The sequence below is a fragment of the Cucumis sativus genome, chromosome 7 (genome assembly GCF_000004075.3).
Source record: "Cucumis sativus cultivar 9930 chromosome 7, Cucumber_9930_V3, whole genome shotgun sequence".
Lineage (NCBI taxonomy): Eukaryota > Viridiplantae > Streptophyta > Magnoliopsida > Cucurbitales > Cucurbitaceae > Cucumis > Cucumis sativus.
The window spans coordinates 7699164-7723658 of record NC_026661.2 but is presented as its reverse complement, the minus strand read 5'-3'; the positions used below and the strand labels follow the sequence as shown (position 1 = coordinate 7723658).

At 38.6% G+C, this 24495-nt stretch overlaps 1 protein-coding gene across 10 annotated transcripts in view; it reads right to left on the bottom strand.

The window, feature by feature from the left end:
• Positions 1-24495, bottom strand: part of LOC116405078 (tRNA (guanine(10)-N2)-methyltransferase homolog) — a 130221-nt gene that overhangs the window by 4851 nt on the left and 100875 nt on the right. For 7 of the 10 annotated variants that reach the window (XM_031888702.1, XM_031888703.1, XM_031888704.1 and 4 more), the window contains 2 exons: positions 3816-3890; positions 3368-3442 (listed from right to left, as the gene is read on the bottom strand). In XM_031888702.1, the coding sequence (XP_031744562.1) occupies positions 3368-3442; positions 3816-3890 (150 nt within the window). Of the gene's footprint in view, positions 1-3069; positions 3443-3815; positions 3891-3962; positions 4017-24495 lie in introns of those variants that run through there. The other 3 variants (XM_031888707.1, XM_031888706.1, XM_031888709.1) reach the window with 3 other exon arrangements.

The following is a 24495-nucleotide window of genomic DNA, read 5'->3' as shown; positions in this document are numbered from 1 at the left end:
AATGGCTATACTCCTTAGGGGTGACTGAAATGGATTGGAAAAACCTTATCATGACCTTCTTTCATGAAAACAGGAAGGTGATAATTAAGGGGATCCCAGTTTAACAAAGACTCAAGTTAGTTTGAAAAAGTCTTGGACCAACTTGGACCAAGGATATTTGGTGGAATGCAGAGCCTTGGAAGCAAGGATTATTGATATTGGCCGACAGGAAGAGGAAGCGGCAAACACAAGGCAGGAGAAAGTTCAATCTGTGTTAGCACGGTATAAGGATGTGTTCGAGTGGCTGGAAGAATTACCCCCAAGGAGGGATATCAAGCATCATATACACTTGAAGGGAGGAATAGATCCAGTAAACGTTAGACCGTATAGGTACATGTTTCAACAGAAGGAAGAGATGGAGAAACTAGTAGATGAAATATTATCGTCTGGAATTATTCGTCCCAGTACAAGTCCTTATTCGAGTCCGGTGCTTTTGGTGAGAAAAAAAAGATGGGAGTTGGAGGTTTTGTGTTGACTACCCGGTGCTCAATAACGTAACAATTCCAGATAAGTTCCCTATCCCTGTTATTGAGGAGCTGTTTGATGAATTAAATGGTGCAAATCTGTTTTCTAAAATTGATCTTAAAGTTGGTTATCACCAAATTAGGATGTGTAACCAAGATATAGAAAAAACAGCATTTAGAACGCACGAAGGGCACTATGAATTTCTAGTAATGCCTTTTGGGCTAACTAATTCACCAGCAACTTTTCAGTCCTTGATGAATAATATTTTCAGATGATATTTGAGGAAATTTGTCCTTGTCTTCTTTGATGATATCCTGATTTATAGTAGAGGGGTAGAAGAACATTGTCAACATGTGGAGTTGGTATTAAAAGTGTTGAGAACTCACAAGTTGTATGCTAACAAAAAGAAATGTAGTTTCGCATATATATTTAGACCACATTTTGTCTGGGGAAGGAGTAGAGGTAGATCCGGAGAAGATAAGATCTATCAAGCAATGGCCAATTCCAACAAATGTACGAGAAGTTAGGGGAGTTTTGGGACTGACCAGGTATTATCGACGATTTGTACAACATTATGGTTCCATTGCAGCACCTTTAACTTAGTTATTGAAGTTGGGGTCTTTTAAATGGAATGATGAGGCTCAGAAAGCTTTCCTAAGGTTACAGAATATTATGATGACTCTGCCAGTATTAGCTTTACGCAATTTCAATATACCGTTTGAATTAGAAACAAACACATCTGGGTATGGAGAGGGAGCGGTGCTGATGCAAAACAAGAGACCTATTGCTTTCTATAGCCACACATTGGCAATGAGGGACCGAGCCAAGCCGGTTTATGAGAGGGAGTTGATGGCAGTAGTGTTGGCGGTACAACGTTGGCGGCCATATTTGATCAGAAGGCAGTTCATAGTCAAGACTGACCAGCATTCCCTTAAATTTTTACTTGAACAGAGGGTCATACAGCCACAATATCATAAGTGGATTGCAAAATTGCTTGGCTATTCCTTCGAGGTAGTATATAAGCCCGGCTTGGAAAATAAGGCAGCAGATGCCCTGTCTCGAGTACCACCCACGGTATTCCTTAATCAGTTAACGGCCCCGACGTTGATTGATCTGAAAATTATTAAGGAGGAGGTAGATAGGGATGGGAAGTTGAAAGAAATAATCATGAAGCCACAGAATGAAGAAGTTAAAAATTATTCCTTACAGCAGGGTATACTTAGATATAAAGGAAGGTTGGTGATTGCAAAGACTTCTTCATTGATTCCTAACGTTATGCATACCTATCATGATTCTGTCCTTAGGGGCCATTTGGGATTCCTAAGAACATACAAGAGATTGACCGGAGAGCTGTTTTGGGAGGGCATGAAATGAGAAGTTACAAATACTGCAAAGAATGTGCCTTTGCCAAATAAATAAGACATCGGTCCTTACACCTGCGGGATTACTGGTTCCGTTGGAGATTCCAAGTAGAGTGTGAGGAAGATATTTCAATGGATTTCATTGAAGGGCTGCCAAAGTTGTGGGGGTATGGAGTTATCTTGGTGGTGGTGGATCGGTTTAGTAAATATGGTCATTTTCTAAGTCTAAAACACCCATTCGATGCTAAAGTGGTGGCTGAGTTGTTTATTAAGGAAGTAGTAAGACAGCATGGATTTCCCCAATCCATTGTTTCCGATCGTGACAAAATATTTCTGTTTTTGTGGAGAGAGACCAAAAGAGTGGGTGAAGTGGATTCCTTGGATAGAATATTGGTATAATACTACATACCAGCGATCCTTGGGTGTGACTCCTTTTCAAGCTATGGAAGAACGCCACCGGCCCTTATTTACTATGGAGACAGAGAGACTCCAAACTCCACGCTTGATGAGCAACTTAAAGAAAGGGATGTCTCTTTAGGGGCTTTGAAGGAGCATTTGCGAATAGCTCAAGAAAAGATGAAGAGTTATGCAGATATGAAGAGAAGACATGTAGAATTTGAAGGAGATATGGTTTTCTTAAAAATCAGACCCTACCGACAGGTTTCTATGCGAAAAAGAAGGAATGAGAAGTTGTCCCCTAAGTACTTCGGTCCTTATCGTATTCTGAAGAAGATTGGTTATGTAGCTTATAAACTTAAACTCCCTACTTCAGCAACAATACATCCAGTGTTCCACATTTCACAGTTGAAGAAAGCCTTTGGGGAATGCAAGGATAAGGTGGAGTGGGTACCCTTTTTGACTGAAAACCCTGAACCTGATGAGATTTATGGATATCAGAAGAATAGTAAAGGCGTTTGGGAGGTTTTAATAAGCTGGAAGGGGTTGCCAAAACATGAGGCCACTTGGGAGAATTATGACGATTTTCAGCAGTCTTTTCCTGATTTCCACCTTGAGGACAAGGTAAAATTGGACCGGGAATGCAATGTTAGACCACCAATAATCCACCAATATAGTAGGAGGAGAATTAGGTTCTTGTTATGGGAGAATTAGGTTCTTTTTTTTTTTTTGTTCTCTAAGCTCTTATGGTTTTTGAAGATACAAATTTGATTGGCGCCTCAAGTTCTTTGTAAGATTATTCTTTCAGTTTTTTTTTTTTGGAATACTTCTGACTTTTTTTTTCTCATTTATGTTCCTTATTCACTTCCATATGACTTTACATTTTTTCTTTAGGCATCAGTCACTTTTCATTTAATCATTGAAACATTTACTCAACGAAAAAATTAGGTTCTTGTTAAGAAAAATAAAAAGTAAATGAAAATCTGTAAAAAGATGTTAAGCAGTATCCACAGGAATTAGTGACCATCAGTATATAACAAGGGTAGTGAAACTTCAGCACCACGAAAAATAAATAAATAGTACTGGTGCAAATATTGCTGCTGTACCTCCTTCAATCCTGGACGCCAGGGAGGAAGATTATTATCTGCTCTTAACAGTGCAATTGGAGGTGGTAATCCATACTGCAAGCAGTAATAAACAGATTAGTACCATTACAGCATGAAACATCTATGATCATACATAGGAACATAAAGCATCAAAATTTGATATTATCATAATCAGTTGAATCACAGAAAATTGCACATGCAAAATACTAGCAGTACAGTCGGTTATCCTTTATCATGCTTGTCACCCTCACATGTATTTTACTGTTAGTCATAGAGTTTCAAACTTTCAACATAGAGCATTATAAACCAAGACTAGCACCATGAACAAAATTTCTAAACCTAGAATTGTAGAATTTTATTATAAAGCATGACCTTACTTGAACAGGATTTATTCTTTAGGTGGTACATTTGTGTCCTTGAGTTCTAAGAATTTATAAAACATATTTACCTGCTTGAAGTTGCTCCAAACATTACAATCAGGGCCACGACCATCACGTACCACCCTAATGTCAATGTCTGCCCCCTGATACATTTTGGTCAGTTTGAATTCAAATGGTATCTCTCTCACACGCATTCTATGGGAACTGAAAACTACCTTAAATTAAGTTCCCTGAATGCAATGAATGTTCGCTACAAGATTGAACCCGAACTTATAATATAATATCCAATGCATAGAAAAAGTAGCCCCATAAGTCATGTATGAGAAAGAAAGTAAAAGACTTCAGAGGAATGTGTTCAAAGCTATCAATTTAGAATATTAAGTCACCCACATGTTTTCTATCAGCCAAATGTTGTAAAATCAGACAATTTCTTTATGAGATAAATTGTGATGTCCTTAAAGTAGTTACCATTGTCATTGCTCCAAAATGAGCTGCGCCAACAAGAATGCTCCCAGTGCCAACAAAAGGATCAAAGACAAGTTTTCCAGATGTCGCTAATGCTTGGTTGGCCATTAAGAAAGCCATTTCAGCATCCATGGCAGTTGGCCCAAGATAAGTGCGACTTTTTAATTGATATGTTGGTATAAGCTTCCTATCGGCACCACCGACCTCCCGGCCAAAAAAAATTCTCCTTTGAGCAATTGGTGGAAGTCCATTATTGAGTCCGTAATCAGCAGTTTCCAAAAGACAAAATTTATGATCTGGACTTTTTAAATTAACTTGACCCTGAAACATTCCATCCACGTCCATTTATTAAAACAGGAAGACATTGACATGTTGAGCTTGTGTAGCAAATGAATATTAAAAACAGTGTCAAAATTCAGGTATTACCTGTAGAACCTAGAAGAGCTAACAGAAGAAATTGATATTGATAGGACTTCTACTACTTAATTTATTTTTTAAATGGAGACAAGCCTCTTTATTAATAATAAATGAAACTTAAGCTCAAAGTACAAGAATGTTATACTAAGAGCAAAAGATAGAGAAGAATTCAGTCAACAACAACAAATGCTAAAATTAGGCAAACAAAAGAGATGACAAGCTAATAAGAGAATGCCAACAGAAAAATTTAAGCTAAAAAAAACCAAAACGAAGAAATATGAATACAAAGCATAACGAAATATCTCTCTCATAACGAACCCATGTGAATCTAGAGACTTGCAAGAAGATGCAACCGGCAGCCTCGTAGCTATCGTGCCATAGTAGTCCAAACACCAGAAGAGGCTCGAAAAAATCTTTCAAAATATCAGCAAAGAGGCTTTACTCCCCCTCCCCCCCCTCCCCCCATGAAGAACCCATAAAGACTAAAGTCGGACCAAAATCTAGAAAAATACATTTAACGGCTGAGACAAGTTTGGCTTCCACAACCCAACCAGTGGAACTACATACCATTCATTTGACTAATACATGGCCTTTTGGCTCTACCAGATCTCCAAAAGCTGTAACCCCTGGCTTTTGACATGCAAATGTAAATGCCATTGTAACATAAATGAAGCATGAAGAAAATGATATTGATAGGACTTCTACCACTTAATTGATACCATTTATGATGTGAAGCCATGATAATTGCATGAGACCATGTCTTAATGCCATTGTAACATAAATGAAGTATGAGGTCGCATAACTGCCCCAATTGATCAACATACCACCAAGTTTCTTCAAAAAGAATAAAATTCCCAGGTCAGGAAGTGAAACATGAAGAAAACAAATGTACAAAATTAAGAAAATTGATTGTATTTTCTCATTTGCATGAATGAAACAAGTAAGGGGCGTTTGGGGCAAGGACTATCTAAGACTAAAATAATCACCTCTTGCTACAATAAATACTATTTTTTCTTATAGGAGAAAAGCCTAAAAAATTTATTAATAAAATCAAGACTAAATCTCAAAGTACACGAGAACTATACAAGGAGCATCCAAAAGGAAAGAATTAAGAGTCAGGAGGAGCACCCGAATATCTCAACTAGGTTGACACCCCCATAGAGCCCTCATCGTATCCTTCTATCAAGGACCAAAGAGATAACATCTTAACAAAATACACTGTTTTGTAATCCCCAATTATCTACTTTCAACATTGTTTCAAAACCCCCATTTGCTATAGCATTGACTATTTGATACAGTTTATATTATTTTACATTCATCCTTTTTTATTCTTTATTACAGTGTTTGCTATTTCCTTTTCAAACTAAAATAGTTTACACCTCAAATACATACTATTATAACTACAACGAAAACAATCTACATTAAACACAAACTATTATAACTCAACTATAATAACCTAGGACTATAATGACCAACTACTTGCCCCAACGCCCCCTAAGAAGTTCAGTAGATGGATAGTACTTTCTATTTTCATCTTTTCTTTCTTTTCTTTTCGTCATAAATAAGGGGTTAGTTGGGTGTTTATATCCCTAAAGGTATTTTGTAATTTATTGTACCCTAGTTTTATTATCTTTTTTGTTAAGACTATGCTTCCCCATGAATTCTTTTGATTATTTAGAAAATAATAAGAAAGGCTACTATCATGGTTTTTTCTCCCAATACTAGGGTTTTTCACATATAACTTGTGTTTTCTCTTCTCAACATAGTATCAGAGCAATGAAACCCTAGCTACCATTGACGAAAATCAACCAATGGAAAACCTACTACGGAGCCCTTAACCACCAGCGATGACCTCACCATTGTTGCTACTGCTGACCTCACCACTGTCGCTGCCATTTTTCCTGTCAAAGCTACCACTGCCATACAGGTGCCGTCAACCAATACCGACCTACCTTCCACCACCAACTCTACTCGAAAACTCGTACAACGCTACCATTTGTCCACTGCTGCCATTGATCGATCAAGTTTCAATGGTCCCTTCCTTGATTGGCCTTTCTCTTTCACAGATCCTCAGTAGTAGTTCTTCAGTAGCCAATGTCGTCCTACGGCGCCACTACCTCCCAGTCACCAGCAATCCAACAGACTCTCTCATTCACAATATAAGACACCGCTACCTCCCAATTTCCAACCTTTTTGTTCGCAGTCGCCGCGCTACTCCATTTCAATCGAACTAGTGAACTTCCTCAATCCTACTACCGGTAATTATCCCAAGGTTGAAAGTGGTGAGTCTTCCGCCTTCCACAAAGGAAAATTTGCTTGTGGCTTGTCACTAAACATCCAAGGTTAGAGTGGTACTTCCCAGACGATGGTTCAACAACAACCGACAAATCTCAAAATGAATTTTCTGCAACAAATAGTTGCTCTTGAGGCAACTTTGGGTGCTTTCACAAACTTAGATTTCACCACCACAAATTCTGCCATACTTCCAACCTTATCAATGTATTCATAGAACCCATTAACCCCTTTCCCTACCTTAACTACTGAAAATTATTTATCTGACTCCATGAAAAATTCCACAAGTTTAATTGGAAGAGAGAAATTGAATGGCCATCTCTTGTCCCATCTTGTTCGTTATGCGATGGGAAAGGGAAGGAAGCATACTTTTGGGAAGATCAGAGGGTGGGAAATAGACCCTTCTGCTCTGCGTTTCCTCGTTTTGGAAACAATGCAAATTCTATCTTCGATAGGAGAGTTTGATTTTAGGCTAGGAAGAAGGGACATTCATGTTTGGGGTCTCAACCCTTTAACACCAAAGCCATTTCACAAACAAAACTTTGCTACAAGTTCTTAAATTCTCAATTTCTCAAGTTTGATTGTGAATTTTTGTACTCATTCGTAGCTTTTTAATAATCGTTTCTTGTTAAGAGATTTTTATCTATTACAAAATCTTTTTTAGATAAACTGTTCAAAATATTATTTTAAAAAATATTACTAACTAGAAGATATAACCAACAATGCTGTTCATTTTTGCCCCCTCCCCCTTTATTGACACGCCAAACGAATATGATTTGGCCATAATACTTCAATTCATTCTCAGTGCTTATACTTGTCAATAGTTCCAATTCACAAATTGCATTGCAATTTTGTTTTATCTATCAATTCTCTACCTACAAAATGAGAGGTACCAGAATTGATAATTTCTAGCCTGATTGTCTTTGATTCAGCACTTAAACAAAATCTTCAAGCTCAAATAGTCTGTCCACATTATAAGAGTTTTAACACACATCAATTTGATTCCATCCACTGAAGTGAGCATTCCAAACTATAACGATAGTGTCTCTAGTATCCATTATAAGCAAAACGATTGGATTTCAATAGCTCAAAAATAAACAAATAAATACAAGGGAGCTTAAACTAGATTACAAAAACTATCATACCTTGAAAGGGATGTACGCTAGCCCCTGAATACGTTCATTTTGTTCCTGGAAGCTGATAGCCTTCCCAAAGCTCTCTACAGAAATTTTGAAAGAGCTTCCAGGTTGTAAGTATGGCGACTTCCGTTCTTCCGGAAAATTTCTAATAGACTCCTCTAGCTCCTCGTAGTCACTTCCTTGACCCCAGAGTTCATACATCCCCTTCACTAGTATACCTACACAAAACCAAACCAAACGAAAGTAAATGAAAGAAATTGGAACCAATTAAGACAAAAACCAAAAACGAAACGAGATGGCTGACTTCGGTTAGCGATGTTCCGAGCGATATCGTCTGAAGAGAGGTCGACGAAATGGAAAGGAGAATCAGGGTGATGGTGAAGAGGAAGCTTCCATTCCAACTTCTTCCCTTTGTGGTCGCCATTTTCACCAAACAACTCGGCCAGAGACTCGACCTCGGCCTTCCGATAATCCAAAAGACGGTGATAGAACACACAGAGATACCACATTTACTCAACTCTGATATCTAATTGCTCCAATTACTTCTTCAAAAACGGACGAACTGACCCGGAGAAAGAAGAGGACAATGGCTATGACGAAGGAAGCTGTGGACTAGCAACAGTGAGATTTTGGTACTGTTGTTGCGCGCAAACCTAAACCCTTTCTCTTCCCCTTAATTCGTCAATTAGACCATTTTATTAAAATTGCTTGTAAAAATAAATCATCACACAATACATACTCTCAACCAAAAAAAATCATAGATTAATGAAGTATAGATTAAAATTTTTGCATACACAACCTGACCCTAAACGTGCTATTGTGCAATGATCCATTTCTAGAAACCAGTGAAAAACTAAGGGCATGTTTGTAGAAAAATTGAAGATATTTTTTTTGTACGGGCCTCCGAGAAAATGGTCCACCTTTTTCAACTCAAAGAAAAATGGTCTTTTGATTACATCGGCACCGTGTGAAGTTACATGTTTGCCCCCAAATTCAATATGCTCATACAAGCTTGATATATTTTTAAGTTACTCGATACTTGATATATTTTTAAGTTACTTGATATACACTCTTACTCGATGCATGATATCATCTTGCTCGTTACTCAATCTCGATTCCCCATTCAATAATTGAATACTTAAAACAAAACAAAAAAAATCTTTGTTGTTCTCTCATAACGCTTCCTATCCTCATTTCAAAATTTTTGGTGCTCTAATTCTATCCTCCTCAAATCATATTCATCATTTTCATGTGATTCATCATACTTATTTGATGTCTCTGATACTTGCAAAATGTATCATTCACCTCATTTTTCTATCTCATTTGTCCCATCGTGGAGTTCAAAAATAGAAGCATACTCACAATCTTTTGTTTCCCTCTTGTTCAATACAAAGAACTAAGGTTTAATGCTAACAAACACGGATTATGTTTATGAACAAGTAGTAAGCATCGGTGTTGATTATATGATGTCGTGTAACAAGTATACAGTGGTCGAATACCAAGTTTAGGTATCATGTTCAGTGGGATGTGAGGAGCATCGAGTTTCGAGTATGTTAAGCATCGAAGTAAAACAAGGAGCAAGGAGCAATGATTTATTAGTGCTAATCATACTTTTTTTTTCATTTTGTTTCCTATGCAGCATGACTAGTCAATTCAAAACTATTTGAAGGATCGGTTTCTTGGCCAAGCCACTATTTTAACATTACACTAGCCAATGAAGGAGAAGCTTACACCTACATAGCTTGATCTCTTCAAAAGGACGATGTTCGGTCGCTTCATCGATATGGACGTAAAATTCAATGGTCCACTTTTCATTATATCCTACTAGGGGAAGTGAAAGACAACATGAGGGATGTTATTACTTTCAATTTGAATGGCATAATAGTGACATTTACCAAGAATGACTTCTTACTAGTGACAAGATCGTGGTCGACACCCAATTCATATGGGCTTTAAGAGTTGAATGTGAACCGGAAGAGACAATTCTCATGTATTACAAGAATTCTATGACAAAGGGTATTCACACTAAAGCCCTTGAAGAGGAAAACAGAAAATTGGCGTTTGAATACGATGTAGACGCTGTGAAGATGACAGTGGTCCATTACACTAAGCTGGCTATGAAGGGTAGGGAGAAAGCGAGAGCCTTTGTAGACATGAGGTTGTTCTTGGACATTGAATACATTGATTACTTTAGTAGTCTTGATTGGGAAAACATTCTATAGGAGAGGAAATTCTCGAAATTGCAACGAGATTTGGTTCGTAAGGCCGAAAACTACATAAAGAGGTCTAAGAATAGTAAGGACTACATTATTAAGTACAATATACCGGAATTTCTACATCCATTTTAGGTAAAATCATCAAATAAGTAAGTTTGTTTGTTATGTTCTAATACTTTGGTTTTGTTACTAAGTAATTCTAATTCTTTGTAGTCTGTGGGCCTACGAGATCATATCGACTATGGTTGGGAACTGGGAAGTGTGATTCGACTAAATAATTATGCGATTCCTCGTTTCTTATGAAGGTTACAAGATCGAATCCCAACAGCACCTATATTTTCAACATTTTCGAGCCCAAGCTCACCGGTGCGAATAACCAAGGACACGGAATATTTTCTTATACATTTTCGGAAATAACTCAAAGTATGCGTGACACGCGTCAGCCTCAGAACCAAGCACACCACCTCCAGATCACAAGTTCAAACCTCAAATACTCCAAAATCATTTTTTTAACATAATTCTGAGTGGCAAAGTTGTAATTAAGTCACAACTTTCTGAAAATCATCAATTTTCCGTTAATCCACATGCGCTTGAGCCTAGAGGTTGTGGTTTCGAATTCTAGGGCAGTTTTTTCTTATGTTTTCCTTATAAAGACCCCCCTAAGGGTTTTCTCCCCAATTCACAACAATTCAATCACTTCATTCCATAATAATTTTTTTTTTAAAAAAAAAAAAACTTGTGCCAATTTTCTCTCTCAATTTCTCTCAATTTGATTATCCAATACTTCAATTCCAGCAACATTTTTCATTATCCATGAGGGAAAAACCTTCCCAATGAGGTAAAGGGTTTATGGGGTTTGCTTCTTTTTGAAAAATTTCAAATTGTTATCAAGTCTAGTATGCTTTATTTCTTTAACTCTCTTCAAGAAAGTATGAGTTTGATTGTGTGAATTTTAGTTTACAAAAATTAATAGTTGTTTCTTGAATGTATGAGTATGCAAGGTGTTCCAATGTTTTTTGTTTGAAAATTAAAGTTAAGCATGTTAATCTTGAGTTGAATTTAATTAATCATTTCTACGTAACCATAACTTATAAAATTGAGTTCAATTTAATATTAATTCTATGTACGTAAGATATACTAGTTTCTTAATGAAAATAAAAGATGAATTCTAGACTGAATTTTCTTTGGTTCAATTGTCAATCTTGCCATTGTGAACTTCTCTTATGAATTGTAACGTCATCTATTGTAATGTCATCTATTGTAATGTCATCTCGTTGTTTGAATGATATGACTTTCAAATAGAGAGCAAGTCTTGGATCTTAGTCAAATCATAAAAAGAAACTTCAAGTTTGAATTACTCTCAATTCTTGGATCATAGTCAAATCACCCAAAGAAAAATCAAGCAAGTTGATTTCAAAAGGTGACTTGATTAAGAGTCGAATGGTAAGCATTCTTATTTTCTCTTGTACTACACCCATAAAAGTTGCAATAAATCCCCATACTCCATGCCACAATACTTCTGTTGAGAGTTAATTCATTGTCTTTGTAGATTTGAAATAAGAATCAAATGAAATTTGTCTTCTCTAATCTTCTTCTTGTCTGTTGCCACTAAAAGCTCTCTTTTACATTCTTGCACAATATTTTTAGTGATTTCTTTTGTCTTCTAACCACCTTCTTGAGATTCGTTTTTAGATTTCAATTTGAATTTCTACTTCCCCAGATTCTCTAGGGTTCAGCACTTTACTTCTACATTACTACGAAACAAAAAGTAAGGCAAATTCTATAAATTCTTTTAGTTGAAGCTAAAACGGTAAGCACCCTCCTTACTACAATTTCTTTGAATTTAACTTTAGAATTAATATGGTCTCCAAGGACTTAATTTTGTTGCATTAACATCATAAATTGATCTACTGGATTGTATCATTTAGCATATACATCTTTAGCTTCGTCAACCATGCAAAGCTCAAATAATGCGACTAAACATGACGTCTAGGTTAGTGTTATGTGATAAAAGGTGTGCGCCTTACCTATGTGTTGCCACATGCATGATGATGAAACATTAGTACAAGTTTCCTCTTTCTCGCCCAATTCCAAACATCGAAAGAGATTTTGTGAAAAGTCCATAGTTGAACACAGGAAATTAGTTTCCAAAAATGAATTTATCTCATGTCATAATCTTATGTAGTGAGTATATTGTATAAAATATGCACAGTGTAAATTTCTAGCTATTTACACTAATGGTGCTAGTAAGAGCATCAAGGTGAATATGGTGGTGAAGTGTGATAAAACATGACTCGGTGGTTTGGTGTGGTAGTGAAGGAAAATTTAGCTAATCATATGTAAAACATGAGAGTTTAACATTTCGAGGCAATATAAAACATCTATTAACTTCATAATTAAGGTGAGGAACTTCTCAGTGCTTTCTCCATACTTGCTCGTCTCTTAAGATCCAAATATTTGGAGTTAATCTATAATTTGTATCTTTTTTGTTTATTTGGATTATAAGTAATTTGCACTTATTAAGGTGAGCAACCTCTCAGTGCTATCGCTACACATATCATTCATCTCTGGGATATATGCAAGAAACAAATTTGAGGACAAGATTATATTGCTACAATCTCCACACGTATGGTTAGCAAAATACGAGTTATCATGCATCAATTGATGATAGTCACTAGTAGTGAAGCCCCCTGTCAATCATGGAGTCAATATTACAAATCACTATTATAAAATACACAAATAAAACACAAAAAAGTAAAGCAAGCCACAAAGTATGAGTGTTCATATTCTTTGGCTCTAGGTTTTTGCCTTTACACAAAAGGGAAATCTCTCTTTTTTTTTTTTTTTTCAGACTCTCACCTAAAACAGAGACAAAAATGGAGGGAAAAGAGTTCTTGCTCTCTGCAACAAAGTTTGTCAAAATTCGTACACCTCCAATGAAGAAAAAACCTCTTTATTTATAGGCAAAAATTGATGTGACAGGACAGTATGGACAACAGGCAACATGGGCTCTAATTGATTCTGATAAGGCTGAGTTGACACCACAAAGGTCCTTTATCAGGTTTACAGATATCTACGGCCGTTGTAGGTTTTTGCGCCAACCACTTTTGTTTGCTTGTTCTTTATCTCGCCTAGTCTTACTATAGTGATTGTTAGGTTGGTTGGCGTACATCCTTCCCAACTAACATTATTTAGCCAGGTTGTTCTTCATTTTGTCTAAAAGCCTTGAAATCAAACATTAAAATGCGATAAACAGGCATATGACTCTTTTGTAATCCTCACTCCACAACTTAGTCAATTTCCTTACTTTCCCACATGTTTTGTTCCAATTTTATGTATTAAGGTTTTATTATTCTACTTAAAAGGCTATAATAACTTATATTTTTACCATTTATCAAGTGACGTAGGTATGTACCCAGGTCGTGAACCAGGTCATGTGTGCGAAGAAATGTAGGAGTGTGTGAGTCGAAAACCCTTGTGAAAAGTCACCCACGCGCAAAGAAACGTGTAGTGCAACTTCACACGAATAGTGTCACGACACTGCTGGTTGAATGGCATGTGTGTGTGTGAGGCAAGCATGTGATCAAGCATCTTGATGCCCTGTGCGCACACGCTTAGTTTTCATAAATGATTCTAATCTATGAAATCTGAAAATGGTGGGTAACACTTACAAGAAGCCCCAATACAATCCCCCGTAGAAAATAGTGGAGCCAAGCCGCTTTGGGCCAAAATTCATTAAGTTCCTTCGGTACAAAAACTGCATGGGGAACTCTCGACTCTTGGTCGAAGACACATTACAATCGCCCGTAGAAAGTAGGAGAGCCAAGCCGCTTTAGGCCATAATGCGTCGGGTTCCTTCGATCAAAACCTATATAGGAAACTCTCGACTCGCAATCGAAGCCATAATCGTCCGTAGAAAGGAGAGACATGCTGCTTCGGGAAAGAATGCATCGGGTTCTTTCGGTATAAGAAAATGCGTGTGGAGCTCTGGGCTCTTGGCCGAAGCCACATTATAATGTATTGGGGATTGTATTGGGGCTTCTTGTAAGTGTTACCCACCATTTTCAGATTTCATAGATTAGAATCATTTATGAAAACTAATCTAAGAAATCCTATCCAGTTTTGGAGTTCGCGGTGTTCCGAATCCTATAATACAACCCTCCGAAGGGAACGTCGCTCCAGGGCAGACAAGCAGGCATATTATAGAAATCTTACGGTGCGACCTAATGAAAGAGACCGTGGGATGTGCTGCCACAAATCCCTCACCCACTTTCTATGAACTACTTCCCCTATTCACCTTGATTTTGATCCATGCAAACACTCTCCGAAGGGAGGCCGCTCCTATGCACGGCACAAAGCCCTGTATGGACCTCACGGTGTGAACTCTTAGGGACATTAGAGCTAAAATACATTATTTTTCTCTAGTTGAAGTGTTCTAAAAGAAAAAAAAATAGGGTAATCCAAGCTTCAAGATTTATATTTAGGCTAACTTAAACAAATCTTTAAGTCTAGATAAAACATCCGAGTATAACCATTATACAGGATTTTAACCTATGATGTCTAGGTGATAAACCATTTTTATTACCTCACACCTCTCACGAATGCTCATAAAACTAGGTTAACTAGGCTCAAGAACTGATAACGATCTCCAGGTAGGAGGTGTTCCGTAAACCTTCAAGTTAAGAACCTCCAACCTTAGTCATCTTATCTGACTTGTTGACAAGATTGAACCAGGTGAGCCTTTTGTAACCAGTTTTACAAGATATCGACCTATTTCTATGAAAAATGGAAGATATGTTTAACCTAAGTGAGCATGCATTTAATCTTTGTTATTGATTTTAAAAGTCTAATTTATTTTCTAACACTTATAAAAACTTTTAAACTTAATCAATCATTTTATCAATATATAACCTTATAAAAACAATCAATTAATATGGATTTTAATTTATTTAACTTTAATTAAATCATATTTAATTTTTAATTTAATTAAATCATATTTAATTAAATTAAATCAAACAATAATTAATTAATTTGATTAAATCATATTTAATCAAGAATAACTTAATTAATTAAATAATTAATTAATCATATTAATTAATTTCCATATTAATCAATTAACATGCATACAATACAATATAACCTTTATATCATACATTTTAATGCATGAACATGTTAACCTATGGTGGGATTTTAAATCTATATGACATTCAAAATGCACATACAAATTTAAAGTAATTTAATCATACATCACATGCACAAATAAAAAAAACACCCTAAAATGGACTGATTTTTTGGCTCCTAACTTAAGCTAAGTACTAAATTATTACATAATTAATTTGGTGTAGTACAGAACCACTTCCAAAAACTTCGAACCGGCTGAAAAACCAACCGAAATCGCTTGAACCGGCCCAAAAACCAAATTTATTGGCTTGAACCGGCCCAGGCGCACACGGGTCGGGCGAAGGCAGGCGCGCGGGCGCAGGAGGGCGCGCGGGCGCGTGCGGATGCAGGAGGGCGCGTGCGGGTCGCGAAGCGGGTCAAGGCCGGGTTTTCGGGTCTGTGACCTTCTTTTCTTCATTTTTTTCAATTCTCTCACCCGGTTGAACCAATTACAGCCTAGCTTCAACTCTAATGACTTTTTTTATTTTTTTAAAAATTACAAACACTTTGCAACAATAAAAATAATCCATTAACAAGGCTAATTACAATAATTAGAACAAAAACACTTAATCTAGAGCCAAAATCATAATATATCCATTTTAGTTCAAACCAAAATTTATCTAATAAATATGAACCCACCACATGCAATTGGGTAAAAATGAAGCATGCTCTGATACCACATGATAGAACTAAGTCATGCACAGCGGAAAAAGAATCGAATTTCTACCCTAATTGCCACAATTAACATGTAACCATAAACTAATCAAATTAGGGTTTTAAGAAGTATTACCTTTGAAGCTTTCAAAAGGTTTGATGTCTTCTTACCAATTCTACTCGAGACCACCACTAGTACTCAACTGCTATCCTCTAGACAAAGAACTGGGTTGTGGGACCCAATTTTGGTGTAGAAAATAATGGAGATAAAATGAGATTGGAAGTTTTTTTTTTTTCTTTTGTTGAGATGATGAAAATGATAAAAGAGGCAAAAGTTCTTCAACATTTGAAAACACCTCTATTTATAGCCTAATTGCATGCAAAAATGCATGCAATTCATTTGCCAAATCTCAACACCTAATGTTCCACTAACAATTAGTTGAACTTAGTGGGCTAGGTGTCTATATCTCATATAGCCACATATCCCACTAAGAGTTAGTGGGATTATCCAACAAAATGTTGGATTTTCCCACTAACTTAGTCCAAGGGTAAAATGGTCATTAGATATTTCTAGTCAAAAGTCAAACTTTGACTTTTCTTAGTCAAAAGTCAATATTTTGACTTTTTACCATTTTGTCCGTCTTGACTAATTCCAACCTCCCGAGCATGAATCCGCATTCATTTTTCCAAAATTCAAATCACATTTGAATATAAGGTCGGTCAAAGTTTGACTTTTCAAAGTCAAAAGTCAACATTTTGACTTTTTACTATTTTTGACCAATTCCGAGCTTCTTAGTATGAATCCGCATTCATACTTATAGTATGTAAAACATAAAGCTCTATTTCTAATTAGAAGACCGACGACTATATCACTATATTTGTCGGTTTCCCTTTCTTCTCCCAATTCGAACAATTCGACTTATTTCATCACACTGTTCTAAGTTTAATCCATATGAGCTAGCATAGGAACCTAATGGACCTATAGATCATGGGCTCCAACGATTCAAGATTAACTAGCTAAACTCTTTTAAACCGAGTTAATCAACATTCGTTAACTAACGGGTCATTCCACTAAAGTCCCGTAGTTGCACTCCCCTCACTATAGATATATTTGTGTCCATTTGATAAAACCATAATCAGTAAGTTAATCCTTCACAGGTTGCTCGTAACCTTGGCTGGGTCAAAATACCGTTTTACCCCCAAGATTACATCTTGCTCCTTAAGTCCCACTAATCCACTATTGAACAATTGGTTTAAGGTTCAACCTATAAACTTAATCCCTCTCGGGCCAATGAGAGGGTGGGGCCCCTTGTTCAAGACTTGGATTCAGTGCTTAAGAGAGCAACCTATCTACTAACCCTAAAGCGGGTAGGAGTGAATTCCATCTTGTACCCTATGTTCCCAGCTATCCACCCGATCTTACCCCTGAAATGGGAGGCTTATTGGGCCAACGCTGATGAGCTGCCCTCACCTATGCAGATCTAAGGATAATCTCGTGTGAACAGGAGTTCATAGTTAACTCAGGATTAAGACTGAGTTACCTAGGTCATCAATAATTGAGATAGTCAGTTTTAAACAGTAAACGGTGTTATAACGTAAAAATGACTAATTCATGGTTCAGTCTTATGTAAACATTTTACATAGGATGCCCCCACTTTCATGTCTCTACATGAACGATTAGGATCACATCGTTTGTACTACAAAGTGGGCCGCATCCATAGTTTCTCAAAATAAGGCGCCCAACCTTTATTTCATATACTATAGACTATTTAGGCTATATACTCGAACTTGATCCACGTTTATGTTTACACATAAAGTTCAAGTTTATTAAAAAAATAGCCTTGGAACTTGATTTATTGGATTTAAGATTATAATATTTAATTTCTCAATAACAACTTTATTGAACAGAATATGATTCACAAACTACGAGTTTTAGGACAAAAAATTCCAACAAGAATTGCACTTGGACTAAAATTCCTAGTGGTATGAGAGATGTCGGTTTCCCTCTCTTAATTTCTACGGGATATTATACCATGGCTTTAGTCAAGAGTCGAGAGTTCCCACGCCGTTCTGATATCGAAAGAACCCAACGCATTTTAGTCCACATCGGCTTGGGTCTCTTACTTTCTGTGTGTGATTTTAATGCGGCTTGGCCCAAGGGCCGAGAGTTCCTCACGCATTTTCTTAAACCGAAGGACCTCGATGCATTCTGCCCCGAAGCGACATGACTCTCCTACTTAAGATGGACGATGATGGCTTCAGTGGGGAGTCGAGAGATTCCCATATAGGTTTTGATACCGAAGCAACCCGACGCATTCTGGCCTAAAGCAGCTTGGCTCTCCTACTTTCTACGGGCGATTGTATTGTGGCTTCTGTCGAAAGTCAAGATTTTCCCACGCAGTTCTGATATAGAAGGACCTGATGCATTCTGGCACGAAGCGATTTGGCTCTCTTACTTTCTACGAGTGATTGTATAGTGGGTTCAGTTGAGAGTCGAAAGTGCAAAAAACAAATTCATATAGCCAAGAAACTTTATGCATTCTGGCTCGAAGCGTCTTGGCTCTCCTACTTTCTACGGGTGATTGTAATATGGCTTGGGCCAAGAGTCGAGAGTTCCCCACGCAATTTATAATATCGAAGGAACCCAATCCATTCTAGCCCAAAGCGGCTTGGCACTCCTACTTTCTACGAGCGATTTTTATGTGGCTTCGGCCAAGAGTCGAGAGTTCCCCATGCAATTTCTAATACCAAAGAAATTCAAGCCCGTAGCGGCTTGGATCTCCTACTTTCTAAGGGCGATTATGGCTTCAGGCGAGAGTCAGAAGTTCCCGACGCAGGTTCTAGTATCGATGCAACTCGATGCATTCTAGCCCACAGCGGCTTCGCTCTCCTCTTTTCTTAGGGCAGTTGTATTGTAGCTTCAGACGAGAGTCTAGAGTTCTCCACACAAGTTTTAATATAGAAGGAACCCGACACATTCTAGCCTGGATCGGCTTTGCTCTACTTCTTTCTACGAGCGATTGTAATGTGGCTTCGGCCAAGAGCCCAGAGCTCCACACGCATTTTCTTATACCGAAAGAACCCGATGCATTCTTGCCCGAAGCAGCATGTCTCTCCTTTCTACGGACGATTATGGCTTCGATTGCGAGTCGAGAGTTTCCTATATAGGTTTTGATACCGAAGGAACCCGACGCATTATGGCCTAAAGCGGCTTGGCTCTCCTACTTTCTACGGGCGATTGTAATGTGGCTTCGACCAAGAGTCGAGAGTTCCCCATGCAGTTTTTGTACCGAAGGAACTTAATGAATTTTGGCCCAAAGCGGCTTGGCTCCACTATTTTTTACGGGGGATTGTATTGGGGCTTCTGTCGAGAGTCGAGAAATCCCCACGCAGTTCTGATAACAAAGGAACCTGACACATTCAGGCACAAAGCGGCTTGGCTCTCCTACTTTCTACGAGTGATTGTAGAGTGGATTCAATTGAGAGTCGAGAGTTTCCCACGCAGTTTCTAATATCGAAGGAACCCGATGCATTCTTGCCCGAAGAGGCTTGGCTCTCCTAATTTCTACGGCCGATTGTACTTTGGCTTCGATCAAGAGTCGAGAGTTCCCCACGCAGTTTTGATATCAAAAGAACCTAACGTATTCTAGTCTGATGTGGCTTGGCTCTCCTACTTTCTACGTGTGCTTTTAATATGGCTTGGGCCAAGAGTCGAGTGTTTCCCACACAATTTCTAATATCGTAGGAACTGACCCATTTTGGCTCGAAGCAGCTTGGCACTCCTAATTTCTACGGATGATTGTAATGTGGCTTCGACCGAGAGTCAAAAGTTCCCCACATAGGTTTGACGCTAAAGGAACCCGATGTATTCTTGCTCGAAGTGGCTTGCTTCTCCTACTTTCTATGGGCGATGGTAATGTGACTTGGGCCAGGAGTCGAGAGTTCCCCATGCAGTTTCTAATACCGCGAAGGAACCCGATCCATTCTGGCCCGAAGCGACTTGGCTTTCCTACTTTCCACTGGTAATTGTTATGTGGCTTCGACCAAGAGTCGAGAGTTCCCTACGCAGTTTCTAATATTGAAAGAATTCGATGCATTCTAGCCCGAAGCAGCTTTGCTCCCCAACTTTCTATGGGCGATTATGGCTTCAGGCGAGAGTCGGGAGTTCCGCACGCATGTTCTAATATCGTTGCAACCCGATGCATTCTTGTCTGAAGCAAGTTGGCTCTCCTACTTTCTTAAGGCAATTTTATTGTGGCTTCAGCCGAGAGTCCAGAGTTCTCCACACAGTTTTAATAGAGAAGAAACCTAATGCATTCTAGCCCAAATCGACTTCGCTCCCCTTCTTTCTATGGGTGATTATAATGTAGATCCATGCATTTTTTAATACCGAACGAACCCGATGCATTCTGGCATGAAGTGACTTAGCTCTCCTACTTTCTACGAGAAATTTTGATGTGGCTTCGACCAAGAGTCAAGAGTTTCCCACGCAGTTTCTGATACCAAAGGAACCAGATGCATTCTTGTCCGAAGAGGCTTGGCTCTCCTACTTTATACGGGCGAAGGAATTGTGACCTTTGCTTCGAGAATCGAGAGTTCCCCACGCAATTCTGATATCGAAGGAACTTGACGCATTATGGCTCGAGGCGGCTTGGCTCTCCTACTTTCTACGCGTGATTGTATTGTGGCTTCAGTTGAGAATCGACAGTTCCCAAGCAGATTCTGATACCAAAGGAACTTTACGCATTCTGGCCCGGAGCGGCTTGGCTGTCCTACTTTCTACGATTGATTGTATTGTGGCTTCAGTTGAGAATCGAGAGTTCCCAAAGCAAATTCAGATGTCGTACGAACTTGACGCATTCTGGCCTGAAGCGGCTTGGCTCTCCCACTTTCTATGTGCGATTGAAATGTGGCTTCGGCCAAGAGTCGAGAGTTCCCATGCAGTTTCTGATACCTAAAGAATACGATGCATTCTCGCCCGAAGCGGCTTGGCTCTCCTACTTTCTCCGGGCGATTGTTATGTTGCTTCGACCAAGAGCCAAGAGTTCCCCAAGCATTTTCTAATACCGAAGGAATCCGACATAATCTGGCCCGAAGCGTCTTGGCCCTCCTACTTACAATGGGCAATTATGGCTTCAGGAGACAGTCGAGAGTTTTCCACGCAGGTTCTGTTGACGATGCAACCCTGACACCTTCTAGCTCGAAGCAGCTTGGCACTCCTACTTTCTTAGGGCAATTGTATTGTGGCTTCAATCGAGAGTCAAGAATTCTCCACACAGGTTTTAATAGAGAAGGAACCTGACGCATTCCAGCATCATTCGGATATCCCAAATCCATTGTCTCGGATAGAGACAAGGTATTCTTGAGTCACTTTTGGAGAGAATTATTTCGCTTGGCAGGAACAAAGTTGAACCACAGTACAGCGTATCATCCACAAACGGATGGTCAAACAGAAGTTGTTAATCGTGGAGTAGAGACGTTCTTGGGTTGCTTTTGTGGGGAAAAGCCAAAAGAATGGGTTAAATGGATCCTTTGGGCGGAATACTGGTATAACACTACATATCAGCGTGCAATAGGAGTCACACTGTTTCAGGCTGTATACGGGCATTTGCCACCTCCTTTGGAATACTATGGGGAGAGGGACACTACTAACTCCACATTAGATGAATAGTTGAAGGAAAGAGATGTGGTGTTAGGAGCTCTACGGAAACATTTGAGAATTGCACATGACAAAATGAAGAAGTATGCAGACATGAAGAGAAGAGAAGTTCATTACCAAGTTGGGGATTTGGTATTGTTAAAGATAAGACCATATCGGCAAGTGACTGTTAGAAGAAAAAGAAATGAAAAGCCCTCTCCTAAATTCTTTGGACCACATAGTGATAGCTAAAATTGGTCAGGTAGCTTACAAGCTAGAACTACCAGGGAATTCTACCATACATCTAGTATTTCATGTATCTCAGCTAAAGAAAGTAATAGGAGAGCACGAGGAAGACAGGAATGATGTTCCATGTTTAATTGAAAATCATGAATGGAGAGATATCCCAGAAGAGGTTTATGGTTATTCGAAAAACAAAGCGGGAAGTTGGGATGTGTTGGTGCAGTGGAAGGGTCTTCCACAATACGAGGCTACTTGGGAGTTATATGAGGATTTGAAGCAGCGTTTTCCAGATTTTCACCTTGAGGACAAGGTGAATTTGGAGAAGGAGAGTAATGATAGACCACCAATATTATATCAGTACAAGAGGAGAGAAAATAAGAAATAACACGTGAGGGTGAGGCACGTGTGAGTGATGAGAAGGGTAGCAATATAAATAAGTTTGTTAAAGGGCGGGAGAGTCCGTTTTTGAGTTTTTTGGAATTCAGTATCTTTCTGTTATTCCTTGAGAGAGAGGGAAACAAAAATTTGTTTTTCTATTATTTCAATCAATAATGTCGAATTACTATTTTCATCTACGGGTTCCATCAAATACACAAATGTAAAACCGCGAAAAAGGGGGACTACAACCAACAGTTGTAACTTCATGAATTTAATTCACTGGATACCTTGATATTACACCTCCTAAACCAGACGTAAGGCAAATTTAATTCACTGGATACCTTGATAATACTGTTGATTTCATGTGCTTTAGTCAGGTGAAAAGTTGGGAAAATGAGTGAGCTTGAACAAACAGTACAGCACATATGCTAATAGGAAAGCACTTCGAGTCCACCGTAAAATATGGTATAGAAAAAGAAACTTTACATAGTTAAACCTAAACTACACTAGTGTTTTATCCCATGTGAAAGAATTTGGAAAATGGACACCTCTCTATAATTTGGAGAAACAAGCTACAAGAAAAATACAAAATCTCTCAATACACCAAATTACAAAGAGAAACGTGGACATTTTATCTAAAAATGATATGGGACCTTCTCTAAGCAAGAAGAGATATTGTTGCATAAAATTGTAGCTAGTAAAAATATTAAGTATCAGTTCTGTTTAAGCTGGCTTCATGAGTGTAAGAAATTTGGAGCTCTGTAGACCCAGTAGAGCCAGTAGCAATAACTTTTGGAAGAACATCTGTATATTGATCATGAATGACCATCTTTCCTATATTTGTTTCTTAAACGGTAAAATGTTACAGCCTTCCATAAACGGATTGCGAGTCGAGAGTTTCCTATATAGGTTTTGATACCGAAGGAACCCGACGCATTATGGCCTAAAGCGGCTTGGCTCTCCTACTTTCTACGGGCGATTGTAATGTGGCTTCGACCAAGAGTCGAGAGTTCCCCATGCAGTTTTTGTACCGAAGGAACTTAATGAATTTCGGCCCAAAGCGGCTTGGCTCCACTATTTTCTACGGGGGATTGTATTGGGGCTTCTGTCGAAAGTCAAGAGTTCCCCACAAAAGTTTTGATACCGAAGGAACCTGACGCATTCTACCACGAAATGGCATGGCTCTCCTTTCTACGACTGATTGTATTCTGGATTCAGTTGAGAGTCGAGAGTTCGCAAAGCAGATTCTGATACCAAAGAAACTTGACGCATTCTAGCTCGAAGCAGCTTGGCTCTTCTACTTTCTACGTGCGATTATAATATAGCTCTGACCAAGAGTCGAGAGTTCCGCACGCATTTTTTGATATCGAAGGAACTAGACGCATTCTGGCCCGAAACGGCATGGCTCTCCTACTTTCCACGAATGATTATGGCTTCATCGAGAGTCGAGAGTTTCCTATATAGGTTTCGATACCGAAGGAAACCGACGCATTTTGGTTTGCAGCGACTTGGCTCTCTTACTTTCTACGAGTGATTGTATAGTGGGTTCAGTTGAGAGTCGAAAGTGCAAAAAACAAATTCATATAGCCAAGAAACTTTATGCATTCTGGCTCGAAGCGTCTTGGCTCTCCTACTTTCTACGGGTGATTGTAATATGGCTTGGGCCAAGAGTCGAGAGTTCCCCACGCAATTTATAATATCGAAGGAACCCAATCCATTCTAGCCCAAAGCGGCTTGGCACTCCTACTTTCTACGAGCGATTTTTATGTGGCTTCGGCCAAGAGTCGAGAGTTCCCCATGCAATTTCTAATACCAAAGAAATTCAAGCCCGTAGCGGCTTGGATCTCCTACTTTCTAAGGGCGATTATGGCTTCAGGCGAGAGTCAGAAGTTCCCGACGCAGGTTCTAGTATCGATGCAACTCGATGCATTCTAGCCCACAGCGGCTTCGCTCTCCTCTTTTCTTAGGGCAGTTGTATTGTAGCTTCAGACGAGAGTCTAGAGTTCTCCACACAAGTTTTAATATAGAAGGACCCCGACACATTCTAGCCTGGATCGGCTTTGCTCTACTTCTTTCTACGAGCGATTGTAATGTGGCTTCGGCCAAGAGCCCAGAGCTCCACACGCATTTTCTTATACCGAAAGAA